The following is a 24,514-nucleotide window of genomic DNA, read 5'->3' as shown; positions in this document are numbered from 1 at the left end:
TATTGAACTGGTGCAATCGAAGATTAGCTTCAATGCTTTAGTGGGACAGTACCAACCCACTACTTTCAGGTTGAAGAAAACATATAATGGCCATCCCCTAATGGTGTTGATTAATGAGGGCAGTACCTATAATTTTGTTAAAACTAGTGTGGCTCAGAGACTTGCATTTTCCATGCGCGATGTGACTCCTTTACAAGTACTAGTGGAAAATGGAGATAGTATTGGCTGACAAGCACAATGTGAGGAAATTGCCTTCATTCTCCAAGGCTACAAGTTTAATATCAGCATGTATATGTTAGACTTGTAAGATGCAGATTTGGTTCTAGGTGTCTGACGTCAGGATTTTTGCTATTAAAGATTTTTATAAAGTCGCGTTGTAAGTATAGATTATGAACCAACAGAAATCCTTTCGTACAAACGTTTTGGTTGTCACAAGTAACAAACCCCTAAATAAATTGATAACCGAAGTATTTAAACCTCGGGTCGTCTTCTCAAGGAATTGCAGGGAGGTGTGTTCTTATTATTGGTTATCAGTTTTGTAAATTGGGGGTTTTGAGAATGAGGAACAAATATGATAAATGACAAATAAAATAGATAAATGACTATAAAATAAACTCTTGGCAAGGTATGAGAAATTGGAAGTCCTATCCTAGTTATTCTTATTAATGATGATGAAAATTGAATCTTAATTCCACTTAGTTAACCTCTGCTGGTGCGAAGGAAGGTCAAATGGCTAATTAGTTTGATCTTCAAATCCTAGTTAATTCCTAGAAAAAGATTGGGATTATAGAAGTTCAAGCTAATTAGCAAAGATAGCGATTATCGATCACGTTGAGTTTGATAACTCAAGAGTTACTGATTTCTTAACCAAAGCCAAGAATGTAGAAAGCTAAATTAAAATCATAAATATCTGGAATACCTCAAATAACATTCATTCAAAGCAGTCAAATCTAACATGGAAAATATTCATAAGCCAATTGGGCAACATAAATCATTAAAATAAGAGAAGTCAAAATAAAGAAATATTAAACCTGGAGCTCAGAAGAATTGTAAGTTGAAATAATAAAAATTCCTAATTTCTAAAAATCCTAATCCTAATTCTAAGAGAGAGGAGAGAACCTCTCTCACTAAAACTACATCTAAACTATGAAAAGTGCTTTTTTAATGAATGAATATGAATGGGTGCAATCCCCCACTTTATAGCTTCTAATCTGTGCTTTCTGGGTCGAAAATTGGGTCAAAATAATCCAAAAATTGCTAATTTCGAAATCTGGTACGTACAGATCGCGGCAAAGTGACGCGGAGGCGTCATCCACGCGTTTGCGTGGGTTGAGATTCGTAGATGCGACGCGGGCGCGTCATTCACGCGTCCGCGTCGCCTAACTTCAGGGAAACTATGGCAAATTATATATTTTTGCAAAGCCCCGGATGTTAGCTTTCTAACGCAACTGGAATCGTGTCATTTGGACCCTTGTAGCTCAAGTTATGATCGTTTGAGTGTGAAGAGGTCAGGCTGGACAGCTTAGCAGTTTCTTCAACTTCTTGTATTCCTTCCACTTTTGCATGCTTCCTTTCCATCCTCTGAGCCATTCATGCCCTGTAATCCCTAAAATCACTTAACACACATATTAAGGCATCGAATGATAACAATAAAGGATTTAAATAAAAGAAAATAAAAGGAAAAGAAGCATGTTTTCAATCATAGCACAAATTCAGGAAGGAGAATGTAAAACCATGCAAATCATATGAATAAGTGGGCAAAGGCTTGATAAAAACCACTCAATTGAGTACAAGATAAACTATAAAATAGTGGTTTATCAACCTCCCCACACTTAAATATTAGCATGTCCTCATGCTAAGCTCAAGGGAAGCTATAAAGGAGTGAAGAGGAATGATAGAGAGTATGCAATGCAACCTATCTATGCAGATGCAACTACATGCAAAATGTTTCTACTTACTTGGTTAAAAATAAACAAGTTTTTCAAGACAAATATGAATCAAATTCAACTAATTCAAATTACACAATAAAAGACAAGTAAACTTATAAGAAGATAGCTCATGAAAGCAGGGAACATAGAATCAAGCATTGAACCCTCACTGGTAGTGTATATCACTCTAATCTCTCAAGTGTCTAGGGTCAATCACTCTATTCTTCCCTAATCATGCTTTCTAAACTTTGTCCTTCATCTAACCAATCAACAAATATTTAGTATACCCATGCACACATCATGAGGTCTTTTCAAGGTTGTAATGGGGCCAAGGCAAGGGTGAGGATATATGTATGGCTAAGTGAGCTATAAATTGAATCTTTGAGTAACCTGAGCTATCACCTAACATACATACATTCTATATAATTTCTAAAATCATGCCTAGCTACCCATAATTTTTCCACTTTTGTATTACATGCTCATGTATCAAACTTATGTTTGAATTTTTGTCTCATGTGCATTGATTCTTTTTATTTTGCATTTGGGGTATATTATATAATTTTTTTGTATCCCCTTATTCAATTACTTAATAAATTTTTTTTCCATGCACATGGTAAATTAATTATTTTGATTTCACATGAGCATGCTTCCCAAATTTTCAAATAACTTATTCAATTTAATTTCCTACTTTTTCTATCATCCATGTTCCCATAAAATTCCCCACACTTAAATTTTACACAATATCTATCTTAAGCTAACCAAGGATTCAACTTAGGATTTTTTTATTTTGTTTTTCTGCTTAAGACTAGTAATGTGGTTATAAAACGGAAGGGGATTAAAAGGCTCAAGGGGGCTAAGAAAGATGATTTAAAAGGGTAAGCTTTATTTGGGATACGTGAGTTAATAGTCCGGCCTCAATCATATGCAAGCATGTACATACACTAAATAATGGACATATAGAATGGAACAAAGCAACGATTGCAATCATAGAGAAGAAAACACACAAGAATAAAAATTTTATGGTTAAATAATGTAACCATACAATTAAGATCAAATCTCACAGGTTGTGTGTTCTTTGGCTCAAAAACCATGTTCCAAATACAACTTCAAACAAATTTAACACATAAAAAATTTTAATTTTTAATTTAAATTAGTGAAATACTATAAAAAAGTTTTCTTGAAGAAGAAAATATTACTTCAACCAAGTAGTAACTAAATGCATAAAATCAAACAAACATGCAATGCAACATACAAATGCAACAATGAACTTAACAAAGAAAATGAAACAATGGTGTTGAAAAGAAGAAAATAGCTAACCCATGGAGATCGGTATCGACCTCCCCACACTTAAAGATTGCATCGTCCTCGATGCATGCTGAGATGTGCAGGTGGACGGGTGCCTCCGCAACTAGTGCTCTTTGTGTTCCTTTCCTTGCTGGTGGTTTGGGAGTAGCTCTCTTTTTACCTTTCTTGGTGGCCATCCTGAAAAGGGAAAAAGAAAGTAACATGTAAAGTTAGGGGTTCGAGCAAGGAAGAGGATGGGAAAGGTAGTAATCAATGCACAGTAAAGAAGAAAGATGTTAACACATGGTCATGACTACATGTGAAAAATCAACAACGAAAATATGGCAAGTGCATGTAATGACAATTAAATGCAAGATGTTTATTGGCATGCTGGCAAAGGCATGAGTAGCATAGATCAACCATTCAATGTCCAAGTTAGAATACCAAGTCTTCCAAACTAACAATATGCTTGTAATAACAATTTTATAAAAATTAATAAAATAGAAAGGGAATTTTGTGAAAAACAGGCATTAAAGTAATAGGATAACATAAAAGTAGTGCATGATGCCATACGGGCTTTTTCACAAATACATAGCATGCATGGTAAATAAGTTATTGAAAGTATTAAATTGAACATGCAAGCAACCTTTTAAAAAGTTATATAATTGTCAAATAATTCTTTGAATAATCCACAAGCAAAATAAATAAATTTCTAACACCAATGAGAATAATGCAATGAATGAAACTATGCAAATAAATTAAATGGAAGTGAAGAGGGATGAGAAGAAGAAAGTAAGAAAAGGAAGAAGAAAGATAGAAGAAATTAGGATTAGAAAAGAAAAGATAAGATAATTGGCACTGATCTAGATAAGCTGTGCGTCGCATGTGACGCGGTCGTGTGGTGCGCGATAAGGTCAGGTGACGCGGACGCGTGGATCACGCGATCGTGTGACCTGACTTGTGCGATTGGCGCGAGGGCAGCCTTGTGGTCGCGCAACTCTCTGTTTGAAACTCATATTGCCAATTTTTAGGGTGACGCGGTCGCGTGGGTAACGCGATCGCGTGAATGGCCTTATTTCCAATATGACGCGGACGCGTGGGTGACGCGTTCGCGTGGTAGGACTTGTACTTCTAGCACAAGTCCAGCCACGTTCCAGCCCAACATTCTGCCAAGCACCCCGTTTTACGTCGATTTTGGGACATGCGTTCGCGTGGGTGACGCGGACGCGTGGGAGGCATTTTTCCCACATGACGCGGATGCGTCAGTGACGCGATCGCGTGGATCAATTTGTGCCAAAGGCACGCCTCCAGCCACGCTTTCGCGTGACTCTCTGTTCAATTTATTTTCTTCCTAACGCACCTATGACGCGGACGCGTCGCGTGCGAAATATTTTTTTATTTTTTTTCTATAATGCAGTATGCAGAATGCAATGCGTAATATGAATGCTATGCATGATTCCATGTTCAATAAAAATTCAAAAACAGACAAAACAAACTAGAATTAAAAATGAAAAAGGAACGATCATACCATAGTGGGTTGTCTCCCACCCAGCACTTTTAGTTAAAGTCCTTAAGTTGGACATTTGATGAGCTTCCTGGTATGGTGGCTTGTGCTTGAATTCGTCCAGAAATCTCCACCAATGTTTCGAATTCCAACAGCCTCTGGGGTCCCAAACAAGGCATTTAAAGCCCTTAGGTGAGTTCAAACAGGCTTCAAGGCTCCCGGGGTGTTGAATGTCAGAACAGACTCCAGGATCCCAAACTTTTCTTCTACACCCATCTTTGTCTTGATCTACATCTTTCCAGCCGGGTGGTGAGTAGTTTGAATTCTCACTGCAGTGACCAAACAGCTTCTGAGATCCTTTCAATTGAGCTTGACACCAATCCTTGCACCTCAAATTGAAGTGCGAAGCGTCATTGAATCTTGCATACCAGCTCTGAGTGCGGGTCATTTCCCGTTTGCTCTTAAAGCCGCAAAGAGCTCTAAGCTGGCCATCTATTTCAAGTAAACCATATTCAAGTGGAAAAGTAAAGATAAAAGCTAAGGATTTTACCCACTTGAAGTCTGTGTTGGGTGGTAATGGCCTTGGAATAGGTGTTTCTAGTGGCTCTACAAGCTCTACTCCCTTGTGGTCTTCTGTGAATTCCTCCACTTCTTTGCAAATTTCTTCAACTTTAACCATGTCTTGATCAAAGTCATTGATATCTTCCTCATCACTTGAGTCATAAATAGGAGGTTGAGAGAAGTCGACCTCAGCATCATCTTCATATTCACTTAGGGAAGATTCTTCTGTCTCAAAGAATTCACTTGCGGATGCAAGTTCATTACTAAGAGGACTTGACTTGTGATCATCATCATCAAGGAAACATGTGTCTTGGGTAATTCCGTCTAGTTCCCCATAAGATACCTGCTTTGGGGGTTGTGCACTATCTTCCTTAGCATCAATTGTAGCGTTTTTGACGAAATTCTCCACAACTCTAGATTCAGGTGGCGGTTCGGCATCTCCTAAATCTTCAACCAACGCTTCTTCTTCTATAATGACAGCATCCTCTACTTGTTCTAGTACGAAGTTATGCTCTATGCTATCCACTGGAGTTTCTAGTGTCTTCTTTGTGCTGCGTTCTTCATTAGATTCTCCACATGAAGCCATGGAGGTCTGTTGAGTGTCCGAACGTCTGGAAGATAATTGATTTATTGCTTGCTCCAGTTGATGAAGGGTTGTATTAAATTGGTTTACTGATTCTTCGAAGCGAACCTGTGATTCTTGGCTGGATTGATATGGACATGGTGCATAGGAGAGTGGTGGTTCTTGGGAGTAATTGGATTGGCGTTGGGGTGGATAAAGATCATGTGGTAGTGAATGGCGAAAAGAGACTTGTGAGTGTGGTGGTTTGAAGTTATATTGAGGGGATGGTTTCTGAGCACAGGGTGGGGCTTGTTGGTAGCTATAAGGCGGTCCACCAAATCTATCAGTTGGGCATGCACTGTAAAATGGTCTTTGTCCATGATATCTAGGAGGATGTTGTTGCCTAAAGGGGTGATCAGATCCTCGTGGCTCCATCCATCTTTGATTGCTTAGACCTTGATGCATAGTCCTGTTATAACTTCCATTCCTTGCAAACAAAATTAGAACCAAACTCAAAGTGAGAGGGGTGAGAATGCATAATAGCTATCAAAAATCAGAGGGAAGAGAGAAAACAAATAAACAAGTAAAAGAAAAATATTTTTTTTTGAAAAATATTTACAATAACCAATAATAAGGCACACGTTTGCAATTCCCCGGCAACGGCACCATTTTGACGTCGGAATTTTTGCTAGTAAAGAATTTTATAAAGTCGCGTTGTAAGTATAGATTCTGAACCAACAGAAATCCCTTCGTACAAACATTTTGGTTATCACAAGTAACAAACCCCTAAATAAATTGATAACCGAAGTATTTAAACCTCAGGTTGTCTTCTCAAAAAATTGCAGGGAGGTGTGTTCTTATTATTGGTTATGAGTTTTATAAATTGGGGGTTTTGAGAATGAGGAACAAATATGATAAATGACAAATAAAATAGATAAATGACTGTAAAATAAACTCTTGGCAAGGTATGAGAAATTGGAAGTCCTATCCTAGTTATTCTTATCAATGATGATGAAAAATGAATCTTAATTCCACTTAGTTAACCTCTGCTGGTACGAAGGAAGGTCAAATGGCTAATTAGTTTGATCTTCAAATCCTAGTTAATTCCTAGAAAAAGATTGGGATTATAGAAGTTCAAGCTAATTAGCAAAGATAGCAATTATCAATCACGTTGAGTTTGATAACTCAAGAGTTACTGATTTCTTAACCAAAGCCAGGAATGTAGAAAGCTAAATTAAAATCATAAATATCTGGAATACCTCAAATAACATTCATTCAAAGCAGTCAAATCTAACATGGAAAATATTCATAAGCCAATTGGGCAACATAAATCATTAAAATAAGAGAAGTCAAAATAAAGGAATATTAAACCTGGAGCTCAGAAGAATTGTAAGTTGAAATAATAAAAATTCCTAATTTCTAAAAATCCTAATCCTAATCCTAAGAGAGAGGAGAGAACCTCTCTCACTAAAACTACATCTAAACTATGAAAAGTGCTTTTTTAATGAATGAAAATGAATGGATGCAATCCCCACTTTATAGCTTCTAATCTGTGCTTTCTTGGCCGAAAACTGGGTCAGAAACAACCCAGAAATCGCTAATCTCAAAATCTGGTACGTACAGATCGCGGCAAAGTGACGCGGAGGCGTCATCTACGCGTTTGCGTGGGTTGAGATTCGCAGATGCGACGCAAGCGCGTCATTCACGCGTCCGCGTTGCCTAACTTCGGGGCAGCTATGACAAATTATATAATGTTGCGAAGCCCCGGATGTTAGCTTTCCAACGCAACTGAAACCGCGTCATTTGAACCTCTGTAGCTCAAGTTATGACCATTTGAGTGTGAAGAGGTCGGGCTGAACAGCTTAGCAGTTTCTTCAACTTCTTGTATTCCTTCCACTTTCGCATGCTTCCTTTCCATCCTCTGAGCCATTCATACCCTGTAATCTTGAAATCACTTAACACATATATCAAGGCATCGGATGATAACAAGAAAGGATTTAAATAAAAGGCAAAGTAGCATGTTTTCAATCATAACACAAATTCAGGAAGGAGAATGTAAAACCATGCAAATCATATGAATAAGTGGGCAAAGGCTTGATAAAAACCACTCAATTGAGCACAAGATAAACCATTAAATAGTGATTTATCAGTGTCCAATCGCTTATGGGTCTTGGTTATGTCACTATTCATTGTGGGTTGTTGACTATGGAGTTCGTAGTGCATGATTTGAAGGTGAAGTTACAAGAAGAACGGTTATTACAACCAGAAGGGCTTAGTAATAGAAAGCTGCAAAAATTAGTGATGAATGAGGTCAAAACTACATTCTATCACCTGAGAATGATTGAGGAAGAGACCAACAGCACCTACAGATATTCAGCAGCTTTTAGAAGAATTCCAACAGATTTTTGAGGAACCTACACAATTCCCTCCCACTAAGGAGATTGACCATAAAATTGAGCTCATACCGAGGTGTCCATCCAGTTAAGGTGTTACCCTATAAATATCCTCAAATTCAGAAAGAGGAAATAAAGCGGTTGGTCGCAGAGATGCTTGAAACAAGTGTGATTAGAGAAAGTCATAGTGCATTCTCTAGCCTGGTGATTTTGACTAAAAAGAAGGATGGTAGTTAGCACCTTTGTGTTGATTATAGGGCTCTCAACATGATTACGGTTAAGGACAATTTTTCTATACCAACTATATAAGAGATACTTGATAAATTTTTTGGTGTCGAATATTTTTCTAAAATTGATCTGCGGTCAGGCTACCACCAACTCAGAATGAATGAAAATTTAGTTCACATGACATCCTTTCGGACTCATTTAGGTCACTATAAGTTTATGGTAATGTCGTTTAGCCTTACCAATGCCCCTTCTACATTTTAAGCTACCATGAACCGGATTTTACAACCTTACCTACAAAAATTCTTCACGATTTTCTTTGATGACATTCTCATCTACAGTCGTACATGGGTGGATCATTTGGATCATCTCAAAACTACTCCTGCTATACTATATACTCATAATCTAAATGCTAAAATTTCTAAAAGTTCTTTTGGTCAGAATCAGATTGATTATTTGGGACATACAAGCTTGGCCGAACCCAACTTCCCTTAAGCAATTAAGGAATTTTCTTGGGTTAACAAGTTATAATCAGAAATTTATTTTGGACTATGCCTAACTGCCTCATCCACTCACTGAATTGTTGCAAGAGTTTCACTCCTCACTTAGGAGCGAACATGGAAAAATTCTCTCAAGACTTACAAGGCCCTAGGGGAGTCATTTTTTGCCTGGAATGCGAGGCCAAGTTCACAAGTTTGTTTAGCATTGTCAAGAGTGCCAAGTCACTAAATACATCCCTGCCAAGTCCTAAGGCTTGCTACAGCCGTTACCAATTCTGGTTAGACAATGGGCCGATATTTCTCATGGATTTTATTGTGCAATTCCTTAAGTCGGCTCAGTTTACTGGGATACTAGTGATGGTGAACCGTTTCAGCAAAGTGGGTTATTTTAGTGCACCAAAACCTGAGATTACAACCAAGGATGTGGCATAGGTATTCATCAATTTAGTAGTACGGTTATATGGCTTTCCTATTACTATTGTTTTAGATCAAGATCTGATTTTCTTGAGTCAATTTTGGAAGAGTTTGTTTGAATTAGGTGGGACTAAGTTGCTTTATAGTTCTGCATATCACCCTTAGAGTGATGGCCAGATAAAGGTGGATAATCGAAGAGCAATATCTACGAGTGTTCACACACACCTATCCGAAACAGTGGACCTCCTATTTATCATGGATAGAGTTCTGTTACAATGACTCCTACCATTCTACCATTAACATGATTCCGCATGAAGCTTTATTTGGATTTACCATGAATGTACTCCCTGGTTACTCCTCAGGAACTACGAATATCATAGAGGTGAATGAGATGTTAAAGGTGCGGAAAATTCTGAATAAGGAACTAACTTACTTTATTCAAATGGCTCAAAATAAAATGAAGAAGCAAGCTGATTTCACATAGAAGGGACATGGAATTTAACCTTGGAATTGGGTTTTTCTTAAGATTAAACCCTAGGCAGTGCTCCCTATCCTTGGAGACACATAATAAACTATGGAAGAGCTATTATGGTCCCTATAATGTCATTCAGAAGGTAGGAAAGGTGGCTTACCGGTTGGAATTGCTGGAGTCATGTGCCCTTCATCTGGTCTTTCATGTGTCAGTGCTAAAATCCTTCCACGGTCCTCCACCATTGTCAGCGCCATATAGCTGATTATCGTCTTCCCTTCAGCCGCGCTCAGCCGCCATCATAGCGAGTTGTGTTGTCTCCACTCCGACAGGACCTCGAACTAAACTCCTTGTTGATTGGCAAGGAGTTCCTTGCCATGAGACCATGTGGGTGGATAGGGCTGAACTTAGCAGCAGTTTCCAAATATGGACCTTGAGGACAAGGTCATAATGGAGGAGAGATAATTGATGCAATTCTAAATCCAAACCAGCACGGCCCAACTGAAGAGGAATCAATTGAAGATGTTGAAGACATTGAAGAAGATAATTCAACAAAAAATTTACAGAAAAAAAAGAGTAATGGACTAAAAATGTTGGGTCTTAGTTACGATTGCCTGTGAAAATAAATGATATGAGGTAAAGGTAGCATCAATAGTGAAATAGAGAATTACTATTTTAGCTATTAGAGAGTTGGGCTCTTGAAATATCACCCTCACTCGAAGTAGAAAAATATTATATGCTTACATTCTTTTTTATTCATACTATTCAATAGTAACACAATACTAATTTAATATTCTTCCTTCTCCCATTATACAAATTCTTAAAAAAATCCTATTACACATTCTCTAATCAATTATTGCCACCACCAAATTCTTTGTCATCTCCTTTGCGAGGAACAATAACAATGCTGATGACTAACTCAACTATTCTACCCTATGAACCACTACTTGGCTGTCTCTAGTTGCCAACAAGTTGTTATGCCACCAAAGTCGACGACGATAGGGACTTCTTTTATGGCACCGCGTAGTGATGCTAAAACTACGATCGAATCCTTTTGTACAAGATAATTGGATCAAATAGGACATAGCTAATCAATTATTTAGTAACATGAAGTCATTGAATTATTAGGGATTTAAGATTTTTTAGAAGAAATTAAAAACCCATTTGAAATCCCATACAGTTGATGGGTATATTTGGATGTTATGTTTAGAAAAGATTTAAAAATAAAAATAATTTTATGTTTGAATATTTTATGTAAAAAAAATTATTTATTAATTATATTTAGATAAAATAATATAAAGTATTTTTTTATTTATTATGTAAAAAATACCTTTTTAAAGAAAATCTTATAAAAAATATATAAATTGTATCTTTTCAAAAAAATATTTTTTATTTTTTTAATATTTTTATTTTTATTATTAAAAATTTGATAAATAGTTAAACACACAAAAAATTAACAAAAAAGTTTTTTATTAAATTTTTTTATCAATTTAATAGCACCTAAACAAACACAATAGTAATTATTAGGAGCGGTATTAAAATAAGTAGGTGGGGCTCTCAACTTGGTTAATGCATGGATGCTTTTTCCCGATTTTCTCTGTGAAATCAAATGATGGATAATGAATTGATTGAATTCACATAACACTATCTCTAATTGAGAACTCATCTTAGTTGTTATTTATGATTTATCTGTCATAAAAAATAATTTCGCATCAGTTTTTGCATCATAAATAGTAAATAAGAACTCAAAGTATCTCTCTTCTCCATTAGGAAAAAATAATTTTAGTCTCTATTGTGGTCTCATTTAATTAATTAATTAAAATACCTAAAATTAATGTAATTAATTTTTTTCAATAATACTATTTAAATTTATAAATTTAAAAATAATTCACTATTAAAAAATATTAATATTAAATAAATTCATATATAATAATAATACACAATATTAAATTTTAAAAATAAAAATAACTAATCCAACTAAAAATTATTTTATAAGGTGTAAAAATTAAATTTATTTTTTAATGTAAGTAAATTTAATTAATTATAATTTAATATAATAATATAAATAATATTCAATACGAATTATGATTTAATTATTCAATATATTATTTATAATAATATAAATTATTAATTAAATAAAAAATTAATTATAATTTAATTATTTAATTAATAATTATTTAAATAATTAATATAAATTATTAGTTAAATAAAAATATAATTATTTAATATAATTATTTATTATAATTATTACTAACTTAATTATTATTTAATTATTTCAAATTTTATATAATTATTTATTTTTATAATAACTTGTGACAAGTTTATTATTGGTCACTTTGAATTCCTGTTTAGAGCGACTCCCTCATCTTGAGATCTGTGCAGGAATTCATTCCTTCTCCCTTCCAATACTCCTTTTCTGCTTTTGTCAAAAATAGGGTCTCAAGATCCTGCCCATTAGAGTTACTCTAAAGCTATGTTTGGTTGGAAGGAAAAAAATAGAGAGGGAGGAAATAGAAAAGGAAAGAAAGGAAAGAAAAGAAATTTAGTGGAATTTTATTTTCTTTAGATGTGTTTGGATGGAAGGAAAATAAGAAGGAAAAAAATGTTACAAAAAGATAATTTTATCTCTATATTATAATATATACTAAAAAAGTGAAGGAATAGTATTGGAAGTAGATATAAAAATATTTGTTTTCTCTCCATTTTCTTTTCAATGTTGGAGAGAAAAAAATTGGTGGGTCCCACAATTTTTTTTCCATCTATTTTCTTTTCTCTCTAATTTTCTTCCTCAACCAAACAATAGAAAATAATCATTTTCCTTCCCATTTTCTTTCCTCTCATTTCTTTCTTTCCATTTTTCTCTCAAACAAATATAGCATAAATGATTTTTTTCAATGGACACGTTATGGTGGTGATAAAGAGAAAAATGCAGTGGCAGCAGTTGTGGTGGTAGTGGTTGACAACGGCAGCGGCAGGGTTATTAGCTGCTAATCCTGCTTAGCATGTTTTGTATAACTTTTGAAATCCCAAAACTCCGGTTACGGTCAGAAGTTCAAACCTTTTCATATTTGCATGTTTTGATTGACCAATTGCCGATAAAGTAGGAGAGGAAATTTTGATACAACTAGATACTATTGTCTATTACAACTTGAATTTTGGACCATGGTTGAAATGCAATGACATTTCATGTACTTGCAGATTAGTGGGGTAATTCAATTGACTTTGCTGCTGAGTATAACTTTGGCTTCCTCGTTGTGGTTCATCATGCATTAACCTGAGCTTCAAAATCTGATTCTGATCGCTTGATCACGGCAAGTAAAAAAATATACAATTCTATTGGGATAAACATGAAATGAATGCCCATTTATCAATTGGGTGGTTAATAATCTTTCCCATGCAAAGAGATTTATTTTCAAGGAAGAAATTTGAAGACCAACCTTTAATGAAGGTTGATTTTGTACTACTATAAATAAGGCTTCATAGCCTTTACATAGAACACACAATAATACAAAATAAAGATCAATTCTCTCTTTATGTTGCACTCAAATACTCCTCTTTTTATATTTCTATTACAATTCCTTCTCTTCTTTTATTTTATTAGTATTCTAAATTCTCTTTTCTATTACTATTTACATATAATATTAATAGCAATATTAATCATCTTTATTATATTGAGATAGTAACAATAAACATATGCAATTCTCCCTCTCTTTATTTTTAATACTTCTTTCTATCTTTGTATATATATACACATTACAACATATAATATTATTATATATATATAAATTATTATTGAGCTAATTATTTTAATACTAGAGTTTTCTATTTATACATCTTTATTATATATATATCTTTTATTTCACAACACGTTATCAGCACGAGACTCTGATCAAATCTTTAGGAAGACTCAGGTAACAAATTTTCATTATGTCAAAACTCTCTCATCTTGAATTCAATGCTCTTGATATATCTGGAAACAATTATTTATCATTGATACTAGATGGTGAAATCCATCTCGATTCAATGGATCTTGGAGATACCATTAAGGCTGAAAATAATGCATCCCAAAAGGATAAAGCTAAAGCCATGATTTTTCTCCGTCGACATCTTGACGAAAGATTGAAAAATAAATATCTTACATTAAAAGATCCTGCAGATCTTTGGAAAGACCTTGAAGAAAGGTATAATCATCAGAAAACGGTGATACTTCCTCAAACCCGATATGAATGGACGCATTTGCGTTTACAAGATTTTAAATCTATAAACGAATATAATTCTGCAATGTTTCGAATCACCTCACGAATGAAATTGTGTGGGGAAAAAATAACTGATCATGATATGTTGGAGAAAACTTTCTCAACCTTCCATGCCTCGAATGTGCTCCTGCAACAGCAGTATCAAGAAAAAGAATTTAAAAAATATTCTGAGTTAATTTCTTGTCTTCTTGTTGCTGAACGCAACAATGAGTTGTTATTAAAAAATCATGAAGCACGTCCTGCTGGCGCCGCCCCATTTCCTAAAGTAAATGCGGCAAATCATTACCCCAGAAGAGGTAAATGGCAAGCTTTTAATAACAAGAAAAATTATGGAAGGAAAAAGAATTATGTTCAAAAGAGAGGATCTCACCAGAAGTGGGATAAAGAAAGGAATATCGGGCAGAATAAATCAACAGAGGATAAGTGTTTCCGTTGTGGTGGAAAGGGCCATTGGTCACGTACCTGTCGTACCCCAAAGCACATAGTCGATCTTTACCAGGCATCTTTGAAAAAGGACGACAAAGAAAAGGAAACAAATTTTGTTTCAAATGATGCTGAGAACTCCACCACTCATTATGATGTATCTGATTTCTTTGAGGATCCTGAAGGAAATATTGGTCATTTGATCAATGATGGAATAGTTTAATACGTGAGATTGTGAAGTATTTATGTAAATAAATAATGTAAAGAACTTATAGTTAAGTTTTATTTTCTATGTATTTAAGTTTCAAATGTGATGTACATAAATAATGAAATATTAATGTTTATGAATTTTGAAATCATTAAATGTGTTATGTTTTAAAATAAAATTTTAGTATATGACATTATTTTATGTACAGTGTTTCTTAGAAAAATAATTCTGATCAAGTATTCAATTTAACTGTGCATACTACTCATTTTATTATTATTTGTTTTTGAAGAGAATGGAAAGGATATATAATGAAGATGGATGCCTTGCGGATAGTGCAAGTTCGCACACTATTCTCAAAAGTGATATATATTTTATCCATCTTGTGCCAAAAGAGGAATATGTTAATACTATTATTGGCTCAGGCAATGTGATTGAAGGCTCTGGAAGAGCTATAATTTTGTTTCCTGGAGGAACAAAATTTATAATAAATAATGCACTGTTATCTACCAAGTCTCGAAGAAACTTATTGAGCTTTAAAGATATTCGACGAAATGGATATCATATTGAGACTATGAATGAGGGAAATCATGAGTATTTATATATCACAACTCATGATTCAAATAAGAAAATTATATTAGAAAAATTACCCTCACTTTCATCTGGGCTGTATTATACCAAGATTAGTGCAATCGAATCACATGCCATTGTAAACCAGAAGTTTACTAGCTCAAATGAGTTCATAACTTGGCACGACCGATTGGGTCATCCGGGAACAACCATGATGAAGAGAATTATTGAAAACTCTCATGGACATTCACTAAAGAACCAGAAGATTCTTAAAACTAGTGAATTTTGTTGTGCTGCATGTTCTCAGGGAAAGTTAATTTTAAAGCCATCACCAGTAAAGATTGGATTTGAGTCCCCTGAATTCCTAGAAAGGATTCAAGGTGATATATGTGAACTTATTCATCCACCATGTGGATCTTTTAGATATTTTATGGTCCTGATAGACGCATCTTCGAGATGGTCACATGTGTGCTTATTATCTTCTCGTAACCTGGCGTTTGCGAGATTACTGGCTCAAATTATTCGATTAAAAGCACAATTTCCAGAAAATCCAATCAAAACAATTCGTCTGGATAATGCCGGTGAATTTACTTCCCAAGCTTTTGATGCTTATTGTATGGCTAATGGAATAAGTGTTGAACATCCAGTAGCTTATGTTCACACACAAAATGGGTTAGCAGAATCACTTATTAAACGTCTCCAATTAATTGCTAGACCCTTACTTATGAGAACAAATCTCCCAACCTCGGTTTGGGGGCATGCTGTTTTACATGCCGCAGCAATTATTCGTTTGAGGCCAACGAGTTATCATCAGTTCTCTCCTATGCAATTAGCTTTTGGCCAACAGCCAAATGTTTCCCATTTAAGAATATTTGGGTGTGCGATATATGTTCCCATTGCACCACCTAATCGCACCGAAATGGGACCCCAAAAAAAATTGAGAATATATGTTGGATATGATTCTCCCTCTATAGTGAGGTATCTTGAGATACAAACTGGAGATGTATTTAAAGCCCGGTTTGCGGATTGTCATTTTAATGAATCAAAATTTCCAACATTAGGGGGAGAGAATAAGCTTCCTGAAAAGGAACTTAACTGGAATGCATCATCGTTGATGCATTTAGATCCTCGATCAGGGCAATGTGAACTGGAAGTTCAAAAGATTATACATTTGCAAAGAGTAGCAAATGAATTGCCTGATGCATTTTTCGATACAAAGAGTATTACCAAATCTTATATACCAGCGAAAAATGCCCCCATTCGAATTGATGTCCCAGTAGGACAAGTAGCCACTGAAGCAAATTCACGCCAGAAGCGTGGCAGGCCTGTCGGTTCTAAAGACAAAAATCCTCGAAAGAGAAAAGAGATAAATAATATTCCTGTTGAAAAAGACATAGTAGAGACACCTGCAGTTGTCCAAAATTCTGATATAATATTAACGCCAGAAGACGTTCAGGTACCTGAAAATTGTGAAAATGATGAGATCTCGATAAATTATGTCTTTACAGGAGAGAAATGGGACCGAAATAAGACAATTGTCAATGAAATATTTGCATATAATGTGGCATTGAATATCATGCATGAAAATAAGGATCTTGAGCCAAGATCAGTTGAAGAATGTCGACAAAGAAATGATTGGCCAAAATGGGAAGCAGCCATAAAGGCTGAATTAGACTCACTTGCAAAACGTGAAGTCTTTGGACCTGTAGTCCGTACACCTGCAGATATAAAACCTGTTGGATACAAATGGGTATTTGTGAGAAAACGAAATGAAAAAAAGGAGTTGTGCGCTATAAAGCCCGACTTGTGGCACAAGGTTTTTCACAAAGGCCCGGTATAGATTATGAAGAAACGTATTCCCCTGTAGTGGATGCGATAACATTGCGTTATTTGGTCAGTTTATCTGCATATCATAAACTGCATATGCATTTAATGGATGTGGTAACAGCCTATTTATATGGCTCATTAGATCGGGATATCTATATGAAAGTCCGGACTAAAGATATCGAAACCATCCAAGGAATATTCGCAAGAGTTATACTCAGTCAAATTGCAAAGATCTTTATATGGTCTAAAGCAATCTGGACGAATGTGGTATATCGTCTTACTGAGTATCTAGCCAAAAACGGTTTCAAGAATGATGACATCTGCCCATGTGTTTTCATAAAGAAAACTACATCTGGATTCATTATAATTGCTGTGTACGTTGATGATTTAAATATCATTGGGATTCCTGAAGAGATTCCAACAATTATAAAAACTCTAAAAGAAGAGTTTGAGATGAAAGATCTTGGAAAGACTAAGTTTTGTCTCGGCCTGCAGATCGAGCATATAAAAGGTGGGATCTTTATTCATCAAACAACATACACAGAAAGGATCTTGAAAAGATTTTATATGGATAAGTCACATCCATTAAGTACACCAATGATCGCAAGATCTTTGGATGTGAAAAAGGATCAATTCCGTCCTAAAGAAGAAAATGAAGATATCCTTGGTCCTGAAGTACCATATCTTAGTGCCATTGGAGCGCTAATGTATCTTGCTAATAATACGCGACCCGATATATCATTTGCTGTGAATTTACTAGCAAGATATAGTTCATCTCCAACCAGAAGACATTGGAGTGGAATCAAACAAATCTTTCGATATCTTCATGGGACGGTTGATATGGGATTGTTTTATCCCTATGGATCCAAGTCACAACTAGTTGGCTATGCAGATGCTGGATACTTGTCTGATCCACATAAAGGGAGATCTCAAACAGGATACCTGTTCACATATGGTGGTACAGCTATATCTTGGAGGTCCACGAAACAGACGATTGCTGGAACATCCTCTAATCATGCTGAAATACTGGCGATTCATGAAGCTAGTCGCGAGTGTTTTTGGCTGAGGAGTCTGATTCAATATATTCTATCATCATGTGGACTGATTGATCATAAGATAGCTCCAACTGTCTTGTTTGAAGATAATACAGCATGCATTACTCAACTTAAGGGTGGATACATCAAAGGTGATAGAACAAAGCATATTTCTCCCAAATTCTTCTTCACTCATGACCTTCAAAATCAAGGGACAATTGATGTCCAACAGATCCGTTCAAGTGACAATCTGACAGATTTATTTACAAAGTCACTCCCAAAATCCTCCTTTGAAAGATTGGTACATGAGATTGGAATGCGCCGATTTCGAGACATTAAATGATGTCGGCAAGAGGGGGAGACTGTACTCTTTTTCCCTTGGTCAGGTTTTTTCCCATTGGATTTTTCTTGACAAGGTTTTTAATGAGGCAGTCTCCATCACTAAAGGATATTGTACTCTTTTTCCTTCACTAAGATTTTTTCTCACTGGGTTTTCTTTAGTAAGGTTTTAACGAGGCATAATCCTTAATGGGCATTCAAGGGGGAGTGTTGGGATAAACATGAAATGAATGCCCATTTATCAATTGGGCGGTTAATAATCTTTCCCATGCAAAGAGATTTATTTTCAAGGAAGAAATTTGAAGACCAACCTTTAATGAAAGTTGATTTTGTACTACTATAAATAAGGCTTCATAGCCTTTACATAGAACACACAATAATACAAAATAAAGATCAATTCTCTCTTTATGTTGCAATCAAATACTCCTCTTTTTATATTTCTATTACAATTTCTTCTCTTCTTTTATTTTATTAGTATTCTAAATTCTCTTTTCTATTACTTTTTACATATAATATTAATAGCAATATTAATCATCTTTATTATATTGAGATAGTAACAATAAACATATGCAATTCTCCCTCTCTTTATTTTTAATACTTATTTCTATCTTTGTATATATATACACATTACAACATATAATATATATATATATATATATATAAATTATTATTGAACTAATTATTTTAATACTAGATCTTTATTATATATATATCTTTCATTTCACAACAAATTCCTTCTTTCTTTCTTTTCTTTTTTTATTTTTTATTTTTACATTTTCTCTTGAATGGTACTTTCTTTCCTGGGTAGTTACTATTTAGATAACTAGACTAGTAATAACTAGACTAGTAATACTTATTAATATTTCTGTACCGCCTTTATCACAAAAAATACTATCTTACTTTTTCAATACCTCAAATTAAGCATCAAATAAAAGTTGAAAAAGTCAAAACATGACTCCGTTATGACTTGGGCGTAAACGCCTGGCCAAAAGGGTTGAACCAATAATCTTGTGTTTACAGTTTACTAGCAGACTAATAATAATAATAATAATAATAATAATAATAATAATAATAATAATAGTAAACTATTATTTCCACCTACGAAAATTTTAAATGCGGACAAATCTATCAAAGAAAAATAGAAATGACTATTTCTACCATAAAAGATAGTTTTGTACGATAATATTATTCAAATACTGAAAAATCACCTAACATCCCAAATTACTCTTTTCTTAACCCTAATCTCAACACCCCTCCCCCAAATCTCAACCGTCCTTTATTCTTTTCATGAATTTCACCATCTCCTTCACCACTGCCACCAACTGTAAGCCCCATCTTCCAATTTCCGCTTCAAGCTATGGTGTATGGCTTAGAAAATGCGAGACAAAGGAAGAGACATTCCATTAGGAACTCAATTCCTTCTCGTTGAGACCAAGGACGGCTCCCACCTCGAATCCGACTACAATGATGACAGTAACCATATCGTCTACACCGTCTTTTTCCCTCTCATTGAAGGAAGCTTTAGAGCATGCCTTCAAGGCAACAACCGCGACAAGCTCGAGCTTTGCATCGAGAGCAGCAATTCCGACACAAAGGAGTCGTCCTTTAGCCACGTGCTCTTCATCAATGCTAACACCGACCTCGAGGTGACGCAGGAAGGCGTGGATGACGGGATCCAATCCCTGGTAGTAGGCGGTCCGTCACCGAAGTTTCCTTTGTCTCGGAAGGTAGGGCTTACGATTGGTGGCAATGGTGGTGTTGGTGAAGGAGATGGTAAAATCCATGAAAAGAATAAGAGAGTTGAGATTTGGGAGACGGGTATTGAGATTAGGGTTAGGAAAAGGGTAATTTGGACCTTTTTTTTGTGATTTTTCAGTGTTTGGATAATTTCTTTTATGAGTAGAAATAGTAGTTTCGTTTTTTCATAGGTAGATTTGTCCGCGTCAAAAACTTTCCTGGGTAAAAATAGTAGTTTACTCATAATAATAATGAATCTGTTGGTGACACTCACTGTGTCCCTTAACATTGATAATTACTATTGGTAATTGCCTTATGGTTCTGTTGGTAATTGCTCACCCACAAAAATGCTGCATGAAAATGCTTTCATTCTTGTTAGTTATTGTTGGCTATTAAGTACATAAGGCCCAACCACTATCTCCCTTTGTTATGGTGTTTTTATCAACTCCGAGAGTAGTGAAAGGTTAATGTCATAAGTTATGGTGCTAAGTGACAAGGGGCATTCTCTGTTCATTTTTTATCTGTAATTCTCTTTTTCTTTTTCTTTTCTTGGTAGGGGAGGGGGAAGAGAATATTGGAGTGTGTTCTTCTTTATTTCTCAATTTTAGCTGCCTCTGTATAAAAATTAAACAAAGAGAATATTGGATTGGATGCTTGTAGGGGACATATACCTTGGAAGTAAGTCATCTTTGAACTCTATATGCTTTGTCTATTTTTCGAATTCTCATTTTTATTGCCCAGAGAATAGAGCAAGGGTACTGTAGCAAATTATACTCTATAAGTCCTGATCATTGTTAATCAATGCCAATAGTTATCAATATCCAACTAAAAAATATTTGTTAATCATCTTAGATTCATAGTTACTAGTTTTAACCTTTTAGGTACTTAAACATAAGATTAAGTAGGCAATATATATAATTGCAACTTACCCGAAAAAGTAACCAGAAAATTTGGGACCGAAAGACTACAATTGCTTCCTTAACCAACTTCCTCTTCACTATCTTCCTTCTTTCCATGGTTGCGCTGCTCAATAGTCCACAAATGTGAAGGGAGGAGGGCCTTTTGTGAAGGTAATTCTGCTATAAATAGAAGAGTCTGGGCCCAGCCAGCATATTTACCATATTTGGTTACAAAAGCCTCCGCAACACGATCACAGAGCTTAGGCGTCAACCGGGAACCTGCAAGCTCAGGTAAGAGGTACCTCGTAGCAATCTTACCCAAGTTTAAAAATGACACATGCACAACATTTTACAAGATGATATAATCAATAAAGCGGAAACAACATATATATTGCACAATAAGAGAATAATTCAATTAGGTAGAAATCACAAACAGCAGGATCATGAATCTCCTAAAGCCACACTCAAATCAACAGATATCTTATTCTCAAAAAGCAAATATAGTAATATATAGAAATCAAACTGAAAAAATATCCCAAGCTGAAAGCTGCAAGAAATACTACTACGTAGCTAACCTGCCAGACATGGGTGTCAACAGGAATGGCATGATGCTGATCAAGGGAGAATAGAGCAATGCAAGCAGCCACCTTAGGACCCACCCCAGGCAATGTACAAAGTGCACATATAACTTCTTCCAGATCCAACTCACGCAGAGATCTAAGCCATTCTTCGCCTCCTTCTGGTTTCAATCGCAAAGCACTCACTGTCCCAACTATATACTTTGCCCTACATAAAAACAACACAAAATTCAACACCTTCATTCATAACCTATTTTACAAGTACTACATTTTCACTCACAAAAGCTTATTGTATGAATATATATGCATATTTGAATAAAGGAAAAGTATAAGGAGACAATGAGAATACTAAACAATATGAACAATAGATATATCGAATGTTCAATTCAATAGGTATGCAGATGATTATATTGATTATTCTTAATTGGATAGTTATTTTTTTTATTCGATTTACTCATGCACAATTATCAATGGCTGGATGTTCGGATGGTTATCTTAATGTTAAGGTTTAGGAGGTAATTTAGGGGTGGAGTGTTTTTTTCCTTTATTGGGTCAAATCTAGAGCTCATTGTTCACATTGTTTAAAAAAGTCATTGTATATCTAACAAAATCGTTTAATAAAATACTGCTGCCTTAAACTTCTTAAATTTGTGAGTAATTTTTGCATAGACTTGCTGCTCATATCAAATACTTATTTCATATTTGTGCATCATAAGTTCATAACAGAAACCGAATACATATGTATAAAAGATAATGAATGAACCTGTAACCAAAACCAGCTTTTCTAAGCTGTTCCTCCGAGACCAAGGAGAGCTGCTCTAAAGTGGGAAAAGCATGGAACTTGAATCCCTCAACAGTGCCCAAGTATGTCCCCAAAGAGGAAATGTAATCCACCATCTTGGTAATCCTCCCAATGTTGTTGTTCGATGAACACAGGAATTGGATCAAGCACTCAAACGGGTCTTGTCGGAGCACCCTGGCGCCGCCGAGGTGCTCCGCCAGCTGGGCGAACCTGACATCGGATTCGGAGAACACATTCCAGAGGTTGGAGAGCAAAACGCCGGCGTTTAGAAAATCGAGGAGTGCCTCCATGGCCTGACGGCAGTGGTGGTGGTGGTGGGCGTGTGTTGAATGGAGGCAGTATGAAACGTCGCCGTTTTGGATGTGCTTGAGGGAAACTAGGTGGGAGGAAACAACGCCAGTGAATTGATTGGGGCCGGTGTTTTTCCAGCGGAAGGTTTGACCGGTGGGGAAGGTGAGCGGGAGCGAGAGTTCTTGGCGCGTGAGATTGAGTGGGACCCACTCGCAGTTGGGATTGGATTGTAAGGGTTTCGGAATGGATGATGCTATTGGTGGTTTGACGATGGAGCGGCGGGTTCTGTGGAGGGTTTTGATTTGTGGAGTTGGAGGCGTCGATGGAGGTTTTGCGTTTGGGGATTTTTTTGGCTTCATGACAATGATTCGTCTCAAATTGAAATTGAGCTTGAAATTGATCGTGTGCATGCGCTCTCTGACCTTCAGCTTCAATGTCACTCCTTTTTCTTTTTCTCCCTTTCTCTGTTGTTCCGAGGGGATTCAGAGGAAGCAGTTAACGGTTATACAGCAATGGATCGAGTCAGGTCTCAAGTAAATTATTGTTATAAATCACATTTTTATAAAAAATAGAGTATATATAATCATTTTAGTCCTCTTAGATTGGACACTTTAGTCTCTAACTAACATTAATTATTCGATTAGTCTCTAACAATTAATTTCGTCAATCACTTAGGTTCTTTATTCCGTTAATTCTAACGAAAGACAAAATAGTCCTTGACAACTAAAGGACAAAATGGTCCCTGATCTCATCTGTTCGAAAATGAAATTGTTCTCTCCCAATTTTCATCATATCTCGTATAACAATAAGGCTGCGTTTGTTTACAGAGACATGACACTGAGACATGGACACAGAAACATAAAATCATGTTACATGGACAGAGACAGTGTGTCCAGAGACACTGAATTAGTGTATTTTGTGTCCATCTTGACAGGAAGGACACATGGACACTAACAAGCGACACAACTTATTTTTCATTTTTTTCATTATTTTTGTTAATTTTTCATAATTATATATTTTTATTATTATATTTTTCATCTCAAATTTTTTGAATGAAAAAAAGACAATAAATTAGATTTTCATAATTTGTTCTAGTTTATCACCAAACAGAATACAAGAACACAAAATTTTGTGTCTCTGTCCATCAGTGTCTTGTCCTCTCCTGTTCTCAGTGTCTTGTCTTGTCCTGTTCTTAGAAACAAACGCAGCCTAACAGTCTAACACTATAACTTCAAACTACAAAATGCACACTCTATAAATTTAATGTTCACAAAAAAAACTCAACTTGTTCTCAACCAATTCATACTCATGAAACTAATGCCTATGTCTCTCAACTAGTTGTCGTCTTCGATGGATCCCATGAATCTAGACAGCAAATCTGATTTGTTAAGACTCGTCGTCGTCGTCGTTGCCATATCCCTCCTCCTCTGCCCTAACATCTCCATGACCACATTGTCCACCACTTCGATCGCTTCCTTCAGCTTCTTCTCTGAACCAATATTCAGTAATCGCTTCAGTTTTCATATGAGCGACAACGATGACATTGCTCGTTGTAATAGCTTGGATGCGAGGTCAAAACTGTCTGCCAACTTGGACTCCGGGAAAGAAGGAATGAAGCACTTGGTATCTATTTCAAATGAGAATTTGCATATGATGTCGAAGGAGAATCTTCTCATGATGTCCTAATGTCCAACAATCTATATTGCTTGCCGG

General features: G+C 35.6%; 1 protein-coding gene across 11 annotated transcripts; it reads right to left on the bottom strand.

The window, feature by feature from the left end:
- Positions 1-897: 897 nt before the first annotated feature.
- LOC112703036 (N-glycosylase/DNA lyase OGG1) lies at positions 898-23,354 on the bottom strand. Of its 11 annotated transcripts, none has more exons than XR_011864004.1 (5): positions 22,472-23,354; positions 21,706-21,916; positions 21,161-21,443; positions 4,741-6,326; positions 2,456-3,410 (listed from the first exon to the last, which is right to left on the bottom strand). XR_011864004.1 is itself a non-coding variant. In XM_025754338.3 (4 exons), the coding sequence occupies exons 1-3, from the start codon at positions 23,209-23,211 to the stop codon at positions 21,210-21,212; spliced, it is 1,185 nt and encodes a 394-aa protein (XP_025610123.1). In that variant the 5' UTR covers positions 23,212-23,354; the 3' UTR covers positions 898-3,410; positions 21,161-21,209. The 11 variants fall into 11 exon arrangements, 7 of the variants coding, with proteins under 7 accessions (XP_025610123.1, XP_072055567.1, XP_072055569.1 ...); XR_011864005.1 differs by lacking the exons at positions 2,456-3,410; positions 4,741-6,326 and adding exons at positions 7,105-7,776; positions 10,004-10,341; XR_011864002.1 differs by lacking the exons at positions 2,456-3,410; positions 4,741-6,326 and adding exons at positions 13,766-14,223; positions 14,467-14,698.
- Positions 23,355-24,514: the final 1,160 nt, after the last annotated feature.

The sequence above is a fragment of the Arachis hypogaea genome, chromosome 7, assembly GCF_003086295.3.
Source record: "Arachis hypogaea cultivar Tifrunner chromosome 7, arahy.Tifrunner.gnm2.J5K5, whole genome shotgun sequence".
Lineage (NCBI taxonomy): Eukaryota > Viridiplantae > Streptophyta > Magnoliopsida > Fabales > Fabaceae > Arachis > Arachis hypogaea.
This window is presented reverse-complemented; position numbering and strand designations above follow the sequence as displayed.